Genomic DNA, 12,343 nt, shown 5'->3' with positions numbered 1-12,343 from the left:
CCGAAGCCAACATGGATTTGTCAAGAACAAATCCTGCCAGACAAATGTGATCTCATTTTTTGATCAAGTAATCTCCCTTATGGACTGTGAGAATTATGAGGACTTAATATACCTTGACTTCAGCAAAGCTTTTGACAAAGTGCCCCATGATATACTGATTAGCAAACAAGCTCAACATGGGCTAGATGAAACAAAGATCAGGTGGATCCACAGTTACCAAAGGATCAGACTCAAAGAGTGCTCATCATTTTTATTAATGACTTGGAGGAGGAGGTGCAGGGAATGCTGATCAAATTTGCAGATGACACAAAATTAGGGATGTATGAAAGTCACTTACCTTTTCGCAGCTTGCCTTCGTGGTGGGGGGGAGGCGCTTTGCTTTTCCCCCCGAAGTTCAGGTGAAGGGGGGGAGGCTTCCCGCCTCGCCCGGCCGAAATTCAGGCTGGGGGGGAGGCTTCCCACCTCGCCCGGCCGAAATTCAGGCCGGGGAGAAGCGCCCCATCTCCCCGGCCGCGAAACAAAAAGTAAAAAAAAACAAAAAGACCCCGTGATAGGCTACGTGACGATTTACGTAGCCTATCATGGCTAGATTTCCAAAGTCAGCCATGATAGGCTACGTAAATCGTCACGTAGCCTATCACGGGTGACTTTGAAAAGAAAAAAAAAAGCGCATACACAAATGGTGGTGGCCCATGGGCGCCGCCATTTGCGTTCCTTATTTTGGCACGTCTAGTCTACATAAAGATTTACGTAGACTACGGTGAAAATAAGGGCAACGCAAATAGCGTGCCCTTATTTTCGCTGTAGTCTATGTAAATCTTTACGTAGACTACCAGGACCAAATAAGAAATGCAAATGGCGGCGCCCATAGGGCACCGCCATTTGCGTACGCGCTTTTTTTTTTCCAAAGTCACCCGTAATAGGCTATGTAACGATTTACGTAGCCTGTCACGGCTGGCTTTGGAAATCTAGCCGTGATAGCTACGTTAATCGTTACGTAGCCTATCATGGGGTGTTGTGTTTTTTTTTTACACTTTGTTTCGCGGCCGGGGAGACGAGGCGCTTCTCCCCGGCCTGAATTTCGGCCGGGCGAGGCAGGAAGCCACCTCCCCGGCCTGAATTGCGGCCGGGCGAGGTGGGACGCCTCCCCCCCCTCGCCTGAACTTCGGGGGGAGAAGCGAAGCGCCTCCCCCCCACCGCGAAGCACCCCTGCGAAAAGGTAAGTGACTTTCGTACATCCCTAGTTACAAGAAGCTAGATTCCAGCTGAACATCAGAAAATACAGCAATAAAAAGTCAGCGTAATAGAATATTCAATATTAAAAATGATTACAAACATTAAACGTATTGAGAAGCCAGCAGTAAAATTAATAAAGCAACAGATTAAAGGTTAAATACCTGCTTAAAGAGGAAGGTCAGACTGTGGCATCTAAATACATACAGTGAAGATGCCAGGCGGATCTCCCTGGAATGGTCATTTTCATAGATGGGGGCCCACTACTGAGAAGGCACTTTCCCTGGTAGCCTTCTACCAGGCTACAATGACACATACACATACAGTCTGTTCCTTTCCCCTTCCCACTGTTTTATCAATGAACTTGTGTGCATCAGTAATGCAGAGAGCGGGGAGATTCAAATGAAATGAAGGAACTAAAAGCTGTGGCAAAGAGCACATGCTCCAATTCCAGAATTGATTTTGGAGGAAATCATCTCATAATTGAGATATTGCAACATCTCCCTGACATCTTATAAAAGCCCAGGCAAATGTGGCTTCCTCAACAACTTCCTGTGAACAGTCTAGAGGATTTGGACAAAAACGGTAAATATTTTGAGGGGGCTATCAAAAACACAATGAAAGCTGGGGGGGGGAGGGGAATGTTAAGGCAGCCATGACTATATGAACAAAACTTTTAAATGAACTCATCTTCATGTACTTTTGCAGATGTAATCCAATACACTTTATGTTTGTTTTGGCAATTTTCCTTTACCAAATGAAAAATGGAAGTATTTTTTCAATAACAACGAAAACAAAAAATTGAAGCTGGTATGGATAGTTTTTGGTGCTGAGGCTGAGGAGTATGCAAGAGTGTCCTGTCTACCACTGCACAGTAATCTCTGGCAGCCTGTAGCCTCCTCGGCTTCCCACACTTCAGTTAAAGACATCATGAGGAAGACATCATGAGGCGATTCCTCCCATGGGCTTTTTCAGTTCAGAAAGTGCAGGTGGCCTGGGAGGCTGCAGAGCAATGGACAGATGTGTCATAGAGAGAGAAAACACACACAGCACCCTTGGCCACCTTGCAGTGATTAAGGTATCAAAAATACCTCAAAAAAGTGGAAGCCGCTACATAGCTGATGCTGTCACCACCTACAGAAGCAGTGCAGTAAACCCAATACTGTTAGGAAAAAAGAGTACCTGTGTGGCAACCCCTGCTGATAGTGAGCCCTATCTGTGAGAAACTGTTGGAGAATTTTTACTTCCCTAGGAGAAATTTGGTGAAATCATCCCCCCAATTTCTCTGCCCACAAATAGGCTGGAGAATTTTGAGAGGCCGTTTGTGCACAGCTCTAAAATATGCATAAATGGAATCAATGGAAAGACACAAACATGAATATAATACCCCATCACCCTGTGCACAAGCATGCCCTACAGAATCATTTAATGGGAACACATTGTATATATTGCCACATATGATGTTATGGCTATTAATTTTTCTCATCAAATGTAAAAAAAGAAAGAAAGAAAAAACAGTTACATCCATTTTTGCTCAACAGCAATATTTCAGTGACTAATGGAGCTGTAAGCCTAGTGTTATTTTGATGATACTATTTCATATTTCTAGTACAAAAAGATGAATATGGCATTTTTAACAGTATAAAATGGCCATAATCAAATAGCAGGCAAGGTTCTGGTGTTCAAAGCAAGGCTATATTGATCTCTAGTTGGGAGAATTTGCCACCTAAATAAACAGGGAGGACTCTTGATTACTGGTTTAAAGTGTCTTTGTTGGAAAAATACTGAAATGTACTTCTCAGAAATGTAACTGTAATATTTCATCAATCACAAAAAGAACAATTTTCCAAGCATAACTGTGATGTTTGTTCAGCAAGGCACATGCTTGTTTCTGTTTCTTTAAGTTCACCTGTTTATTGCACTGACCATAGCACCTACAATGTACATACAACACTAGCCATTTTTCTGGACCTCATAAACAAAAGAAGTCACTTCTGCTCTCTTCTTGAGCACCTTTACACAAGAAATCCTTTCTGCACATTATCTTCTAATTTGTTTATTTATTTATTTATTTATTTCATTTCTATACCACCCAATAGCTGACGCTCTCTGGGCAGTTCACAAACATTAAAACCAAACAGCACACAATAAAACAATTTAAAATATACAGAACATTAAACCACAATATAACAATAAAACCACAATAAAACCTAGCAGCAGTGCAGGAGTTTAAAATACAGATTTAAAACTGCAAAGCTAAAAGTCTAGAAAGCTAAAATGCTAAAATGCTTGGGAAAATAAAAAGGTCTTCACCTGGTGCCAGAAGGAATACAATGTAGGTGCCAGGCGAACCTCACTAGGGAGCTCCTTCCAGAGCCGGAGGATGTGGTAAGTTCCAAAGCAAGGGGCTGGGCAAGGTAAGAAAAGCTCTTTACCAAGAGTAGAGACCACTTCCTATCCCCCACCCCATCTAGCAGGGATTTGGAATGACCCCCTGCTTCCTGAGCTGACTTCAGGAGAGAGTGATACTGGGGCATTGTTTACTCTCACTGGCCACAGCTCCCCAAGGAGCCATGCAGACAACTTTTCCAGGCCTGACACCTGACATCTGGGATCTTTTTAAACTGGAGACACTGGGAACAAAACTTGGAACCTTCTGTACACAAACATGTGCTCTACCACTGAGCTATACCTGCCCTGCCATGTTGAAACGTACAAAGTCCAGCCCTGCTCTTAACATGGCAGACCACAGGATTTGAAGCAAGCAAACTCAGTGGCTCATTTCACATGCTTAAGTCATGGAACAACATTTTTCCAGCTTAAGAGGTGCAAGATAATCTGTGGGAAGAACAACAGATGAATCAAGGGCTTAAAGGTTGTGGAAATACAGAGAAATATAGTTAGTATATACCACCAAATATCTACATCATGAATTTAGGGAGCAATCCTATCGAGATCAATGGTCACCTGGGGGCTGACGCCTATCCAGTGCAGGGTGGGAGAAGCAGTGAGGAGTGGATCTCCTCCTTACTCCCTTTTCCCTGCTTTTGTGGCTAGACAGCCAATTTTGGCTGTCTAGCCGCTGGACCTTGGAGCATGGGAAGCGACAGCCAGACAACACATAGGATGTGTCGTACTGGCATTTCCGACTTCCCCACCCCAGCCCTCCCTCAGGAATGCCCCATTTTTGCCACTCTGCGCTGCCTACAAAATGGTGCATGAGGGGGAGGGTGTCAGTTCTCTGGGAATTGACATATCCTACGGCTGTCTAGCTGCTGACTAGCGGCCATAGGATTGTGCCGCAAGTGCATAAAACTCTATTCCATTTCCTGTGTATGGTGGCAATCCTAAACTTTCCTACTCTATGGGGAGTAAGCCCTATGGAAAACACTATAACTTAACTACTTAGTAGACATATGTCACGTTCTTTCATCCTCTCCCTTCTCAGTCAACACACTCCAAGATACCAGGCTTCAGGCTCACTACTTTATTAGTTAACAACTAGGTTCCTTACAAATGCAAATTCTAAGAAACTCTCAGGCTACAAAGGAAACAGCTACTTCACACAATTACAAATACCAATACAGGAGCCGAAGTAGAAGTTAGAGAAGTTGCCAGCAGTTTGAACAAGAACTTGGCAGCCAGACTAACTTAGGAGGGGTGCCCCTCCCTTACAGTCACTCCCTCCTACATAGGCTATCACACATAGCCAACTTAGAGGAGCATCTGAGCTCCACTCTAACTTTTCTCGCTTCGCTCTGCGATGAACCCTAGCATCCCTCAAGTCACAAACCTCACTCTCCTCCTCCCCCAAGACTTGGGTTCTCATGGAAGAAGAGAAAGGGGGCCCTTCAGGTCGAGCCATTTGTGTGCCAAAGTCTTGCGAAGAAGGCTTTGCCATATCTGAGCTCACTGGAGAGAGGGAGCTTCCCCCAGTTCTGGCTGTTCCCATTCTGAGTCTGAGCTGCCATCTCCACACAATCAGATTCATTCCTGACAACATACAGTATATACAATTGCACTGATTTTTCACTATGGATTTGTTATACCTATTTATTTAATTTATATCCTACCTTTTCCACCAAAAAAAGGGCTCAGTGCCCCTATCACTAAGGTGTTCACATCTTGCCTCTTGTCAACATAAATAATGCTTTGATTTGATTTTTTTTTATTATTATTCTTACTTAACTTCTACAGTTCATAGAATCATAGAATAGTAGGGTTGGAAGGGGCCTACAAGGCCATCGAGTCCAACCCCCTGCTCAATGCAGGAATCCAAGTCAGAGCATCCCTGACAAATGGCTGTCCAGCCTCGTCTTGAAGGCCTCCAGTGTGGGAGAGCCCACCACCTCCCCAGGTAATTGGTTCCATTGCCGTATTGCTCTGACACTCAGGAAGTTTTTCCTGATGTTCAGCCGGAATCTGGCTTCCTGTAACTTGAGCCCATTATTCCGTGTCCTGCACTCTGGGATGATCAAGAAGAGATCCTGGCCTTCTTCTCTGTGACAACCTTTCAAGTACTTGAAGAGTGCTATCATATCTCCCCTCAGTCTTCTCTTCTCAAGGCTAAACATGCCCAGTTCTTTCAGTCTCTCTTCATAGGGCTTTGTTTCCAGTCCCCTGATCATCTTTGTTGCCCTCCTTTGAACCCTCTCCAGCTTGTCTGCATCCTTCTTAAAGTGTGGTGCCCAGAACTGGACACAGTACTCCAGATGAGGCCTAACCAGTGCTGAGTAGAGGGGAACTAGTACTTCCCGGGATTTGGAAGCGATGCTTCTATTAATGCAGCCCAAAATAGCATTTGCCTTTTTTGCAGCCACATCACATTGTTGGCTCATATTCAGCTTGTGATCGACGACAATTCCAAGATCCTTCTCGCTCGTAGTGTGGTTGAGCCACGTATCCCCCATCTTGTAACTGTGCATTTGGTTTCTTTTTCCTAGGTGCAGAACTTGGCATTTGTCCCTATTAAATGCCATTCTGTTGTTTTCTGCCCAGCACTCCAGTCTATCCAGATCACTTTGAATTTTGTTTCTGTCTTCCAAAGTATTAGCTATCCCTCCCAATTTTGTGTCATCTGCAAATCTGATCAGCATTCCCTGCACCTCCTCCTCCAAGTCATTAATAAAAATGTTGAAGAGCACTGGGCCCAGGACTGAGCCCTGCGGTACCCCACTCGTTACCTCTCCCCAGCTTGAGAAGGTCCCATTGATAAGCACTCTTTGAGTCCGATTCTGTAGCCAACTGTGGATCCACATGATCGTTGTTTCATCTAGCCCACTTCGAGCAAGTTTGCTCATCAGGATATCATGGGGCACTTTGTCGAAAGCTTTGCTGAAGTCGAGGTATATGATGTCTACAGCATTCCCACGGTCTACAAGGGAGGTGACTTGATCAAAAAATGAGATCAGATTTGTCTGGCAGGACTTGTTTTTGACAAATCCATGTTGGCTTCGAGTAATCACGGCATTGTTGTCAAGGTGCTTCCAGATGGATTGCTTTATGATCTGCTCCAGAATTTTCCCAGGGATTGATGTCAGACTGACTGGTCTGTAGTTCCCAGGTTCCTCCTTTTTACCCTTTTTGAAGATAGGGACAACGTTAGCCCTCCTCCAGTCATCTGGCACTTCCCCGGTCCTCCATGATTTCTCAAAGAGAATAGACAGTGGTTCTGAGAGTTCTTCTGCCAGTTCCTTTATTACTCTAGGATGCAGTTCATCTGGTCCTGGAGATTTGAACTCATTCAAAGTAATGAGGTGTTCCTTGACCATATGCCTGTCGATCTCAAGCTGCAATCCTGCCCCTTCAGCCTGTACTTCACCTTTGCCAGGGGGGTCATACACCCTCTTTTGGGAGAAGACTGAGCCAAAGTAGGAATTGAGCACCTCTGCCTTTTCTTTGTCATCTGTTATCATTTTGCCATCCTTATTTAATAGCTGAACAACCATTTCTTTCCTCTGCCTTTTACTATGCACGTAGCTGAAGAAAGCCTTTTTGTTGTTTTTAGCATCCCTCGCTAACCTCACCTCGTTCTCCGCTTTAGCCTTCCTGACGCCATCCCTGCAATTCTGTGCTACCTGCCTGTACTCTTCCTTTGTTACTTGGCCTTCTTTCCACTTCCTATATGTGTCCTTTTTTGTTTTCAGGTCATCCCTAAGCTTTTTGTGAAGCCACATTGGCTTCTTCTGTTGTCTTCCACCTTTTCTTCTTGTTGGAATTGTTTGTGATTGTGCCTTGAGAATTTCCTTTTTTAAAAGTTCCCACCCATCTTGGACTCCTTTTCTCGCTAGCATTGTTTGCCATGGGACCTTACTGATCATTGTTCTGAGTTCATTAAAATCAGCTTTCCTAAAATCCAGGGTACGCGTTTGAGTACACTCGGCTTTTGCTTCCCTTAGAACCAAGAACTCAAGTACAACATGGTCGCTTTCCCCCAGAGTTCCTGTAACTGCTACTTTATCCACTAAGTCATCTCTGTTGGTTAGGATCAAGTCAAGGATAGCCGATCCTCTAGTTCCTTCCTCTACTTTCTGTAGGAGGAAGTTATCCGCCACACAAGTCAGGAATTTCCTGGAGGGGCCATGTTTTGCAGAATTTGTCTCCCAACAAATATCGGGGAAATTGAAGTCCCCCATTACTACTACATCATGCTTCCTTAAAACATTGGCTATTTGCTTTTCAAAAGTTTCATCCTTGGCTTCTCCTTGACTGGGTGGCCGGTAGTAGACTCCGACCACCAGGTTCCTTTTATTCTTTGCTCCATTTATTTCAACCCAGATGCTCTCGATGGGGCTACCAAGCTCCTCCTCCTGTATTTCTGTGCAGAGATATGTATTTTTCACATACAGTGCAACCCCGCCTCCCTTTCTGTTCCTCCTGTTCTTTTTGAACAAGTTATATCCTTCAACTGCTGTATTCCAGTCATGAGAGTCATCCCACCAAGTCTCAGTTATACCTATCAAGTCATAATTTCCCTCCTGTATTAAGAGTTCAAGTTCGTTCTGTTTGTTTCCCATACTCTGGGCATTAGTATATAGACATCGAAGACCATGTGCTTCATAGTCTGGCTTTCTTCCTACATGTGTCTGAAAAGTAAATTTTAGTTTGGTGCCAAAGGAAAAACAAATCAGTTTAAGTCATACAAAAAGCAGAAAGCTTATAACATCTTAAAACAATGTTTTATAAAATTAAAGATCACCAGTTAAATGTGTCCCATTTCTGACATTTCTCCTTTATTCTTACGTAATTTGTTAGTTTAGCCATTGCAGTAAATTCCTCTCTAAGAGATCCAAAACATCCTATTATTAACAAATATTGTTCATACCACTGATGAGGATAGAGTACAAAGGGGGGAAAGGTCCTTCCATTTGTCTGCAGTATGCCAAGCATAATGAAAAGAAGACACATACTCACCTGTTTTAGGGTCAACAGAGAAATATGGCTGTCCCTGAAGAATACTGTACACCACCCGGGCACTATTTCCATAGGTGGGGTCATCTGCATCCGTAGCTGTCACCTGAAGGACTGAGGTACCTGTAACAACCAAGAAAACACTATTTCATCAATATGTCAATGTTTTGCCAAGTATGCAAAACCGCTTTTTAAGAGTGCACTTTTAAACATTTCCCCCACCTAATAAGTTGTTCAAAACACACTCATTTATTAGACCACTGGCTTTCTTTGTAAGAATGTATAAGCTCAGTTCAACCTTACTGCAGAAACCTGTTACTGTGTGACCCAGGCATAGTATTCTCATTGGTGAACCCACCTTTGCTGTGCGGGGCTTTTTAGGCTATGTGCCGTCAAACTTGTACGCATGTTCTGTGGTTGGAACTGTATGGGCAGTATTGAATGCCACCCTTGCACTAGTGGGAATGAGTACTAGCGCAACAGGAAACAATCTGCACCACCAACCTACCAGGAAGAGGGCCTTTTCTGCTGTGGCAACCCGGCTGTGGAATGAACTTCCTAGAGAGGCTCGCCTGGCACCTATGTTGTACTCCTTCTGGAACGAGACCAACACTTTTTATCTCCCAGCAGTTTCGCACTCTAGTCTTTCAGCTCTGTTGTTTTAAATCTGTATTTCAAATCTCTGGATTGCTGCTGGGTTTTATTCTGGTTGTACTTTTATACTGTAGTTTTAAACTTTCATATTTTATATTTCTTATGTTGTATTTTATCATTTTAATTTTTGTGAACCACACAGAGAGCTTTGGCTATTGGGCAGTATAGAAATAAATAAATAAATAAATAAATAAATAAATGAGCAATCCTATGGCCACTAGACAGCAGCTAGATGGCCATAGGATATCTGGTTTTCCAGGGACTGACCTTGGAGCCCGTGCTCCAATGTCAGTTCCCAGAGAACCAACCTCCCCCCACTTCCATGCTGCCTCGGAGGCAGGGTGGAACAGCCCTGTCCTCCATGCTCACAAGAGGAGCGTGGAGCGGCTGAAAAGGGGTGTATCTGGGGGCGTTCCGGGGCAGGGAGGGTGGAACTGCCTGTACGACACATCCAATGTGCCATATAGCAGCCTCCTCCCCCACTCCATCCTCCCACAGCTAGACAGCAGCAATCAGCTGTCTCGCTGAAAATGCAGGGCAGGAGAAGCGCAGAGGGAACGATCCCCTCCATGCTATCTCCTGCATTGGGTAGGCAGTCACCTCCAAGTTTGGAGGCGGCCGCCTATCTGAATAGGATTGCACCCTAGTCCCTAAATAAATAAATAAAACCTGCTTTCTCCCTGTGGTTACTTCAAGGAGAAGCATTTTCACATACAAAGGACAACTATATCATAAACTTGAAATTAAAATAAAGCTGCAATCCCAAGCATGCTTACATGAAAGTTAGCTCCATCAAAATAAATAGCTGTTATTTCAGGGGAAAAAAATCTTAGGATGGGAGAGTCCAAGTGAAATATACTATTATTTTTCTTTCAGAAATCCTATCTAGCCCCACAAAAATGGACTTTACCCAGTCTGTGTTTGCCACTGTTGGGATGCCAGAAATTTAAGGGTGTTTATCTCTGCTACGTAAATGTCTTGGTAAAAGAGCCACTGCCTATACTTTTAGAAGTGGGGCACCAAAATGGCTACTCCTATTCCAGGGGACACCACAGAAAGCCTTCTGATCTTCACTGGCCACATAATTGGCCACACACAGACACAATTGTAAAGGGAAATAGGTAAAGTATCAGACATTAAATATGAAAATGAGAAAATACAAATATGATCCCAGCCCTCTGGTTGGACCATTATTTGCTTACCAGACAATATATTTCAAAAAACCAAAACAAGTCATAAACTACAATGCCAGTACTGTCTGTGGCAAGAAATGCACTGACTATTTTTAAAGGCTCACGGAGCTAGTTGACACATCTCTGACACCTACTTAAGGTTATTTCATCTTATCCATTGCAATTTGCAGATCGGGCTCTTACCACATGTTGCATTAAGGTGATACACTACATAAAGACATTACATTTCTTAACACTTACTTGGGAGCAGTAAGTTGAGGGTAAGGGAAGTATGAACCTCGGAACCATGTTCATGTTGCACAAAGCTCTATTATATATACTAACAGCAAACTCAGGTACTGAATTATGATGGCTACATAGCCAAATGGGGGCTACTGAGAAACAAGGGGAGGTATCACCATGCCAAGGGGAACTGCAGAAGGAGAAAACAATCTGTCTGGGTAAAATCCAACGTATGTCTTACATAGCATAGACCCGCTGGAAAGAATGGAACTGAAGTTAGTCATGGCTAACATAGGTTCCATTCATTTCAGTGAGTCTACTCTATGTAAGATTAATGTTGATTTTACCCTCTGGCTGGGACACTGAATAGGAGGGCTCCACACTGCAATGTTTTGTCATGTTCTAATGATAGCTCACCGCACCACTACCTTTTCTGGCTGACAATGTTTTCTTGTCAATTTCAAATCAATCCTCAAAGTGTGCTGTTGGCATCGGCTCCATTTGCATCCAGGGAGGCCAACCTTTACCAGTGTGTATCACTTACATACATTTTTACCCAGAATTTCATTCCATTCTGTTTCTGTGTTAATTGGAAAAATCCTTCTCAAAATGCAGTTAAATATATATTCTGATACACATCTGAATGTGCATTTTCTCTCAAAAGGTGTATTTAAAGGTATATTTTGAGACATTTAAACTGCTGTCACAATATTTAGAGAAGTGCAAAATCCAGTGGATATCTAAGTTCTGATCTGCACATCAGTCCAACAGGTCTGGACTGTGTCCTTCTGTACAGGGATCTGGAAGGACTGAATCCCATAAGCATCCATACTCCAAAGCTGATATATTGGATTGTGACTGCCTGATATGCAAAAAAAAAGCCATCATTTGACCACAGCCCTGGAACAGGCAAATGCAAATCCCACAGGCTATCTCTGATCAACCAGTGTTTCCATTCTCCATCTGTGCAGTACTGCCTCTATGTGATGATTCCCAATGGGCTAAAAGGAGCAAAAGCTAATATCTCTCAGCCTCTTCTGTAATATGGGGATAACAATACTGGCCCATCTATCTTACAGGGTTGCAGTAAGAATTACTGTGATCATGTATGTGAAGAATTTGGAACACTCAAAAAGCACTTTGTTGTTGTTTATTCAGTCAGTCGCTTCCGACTCTTCATGACTTCATGGACCAGCCCATGCCAGAGCTTCCTGTCAGCCATTGCCACCCCCAGCTCCCCCAAGGTCGAGTCCGTCACCGCCAGAATATCATCCAACCATCTTGCCCTTGGTCAGCCCCTCTTCCTTTTGTCTTCCACTTTCTCTAGCATCAGCATCTTCTCCAGGGTATCCTGTCTTCTCATGATGTGGCCAGAGTACTTCAGTTTTGCCTTTAATATCCTTCCCTCAAGTGAGCAGTCTGGCTTTATTTCCTGGAGTATGGACTGCTTTGATCTTCTTGCAGGCCAAGGCACTCTCAGAATTTTCCTCCAGCACCACAGTTCAAAAGCATTTACCTTCCTTCGCTCAGCCTTATGGTCCAGCTCTCGCAGCCATAGGTTACTATGGGGAATACCATTGCTTTAACTATGCGGACCTTTGTTGTCAGTGTGATGTCTCTGCTCTTCACTA

At 43.7% G+C, this 12,343-nt stretch overlaps 1 protein-coding gene across 1 annotated transcript in view; it reads right to left on the bottom strand.

Moving 5' to 3' along the window:
- Nucleotides 1-12,343, bottom strand: part of CDH18 (cadherin 18) — a 401,711-nt gene that overhangs the window by 166,327 nt on the left and 223,041 nt on the right. Inside the window, exon 5 of the mRNA XM_084850558.1 lies at nt 8,647-8,766. Coding sequence (XP_084706684.1) covers nt 8,647-8,766 — 120 coding nt within the window. The remainder of the gene's footprint in view (nt 1-8,646; nt 8,767-12,343) is intronic.

The sequence above is a fragment of the Heloderma suspectum genome, chromosome 4 (assembly GCF_057233095.1).
Source record: "Heloderma suspectum isolate Gila_16-S chromosome 4, 16-S_ref, whole genome shotgun sequence".
In the NCBI taxonomy this organism is placed as follows: domain Eukaryota; kingdom Metazoa; phylum Chordata; class Lepidosauria; order Squamata; family Helodermatidae; genus Heloderma; species Heloderma suspectum.
Note: the sequence above shows the minus strand (reverse complement) of the source record. Positions and strands in the feature narration are given on the sequence as shown.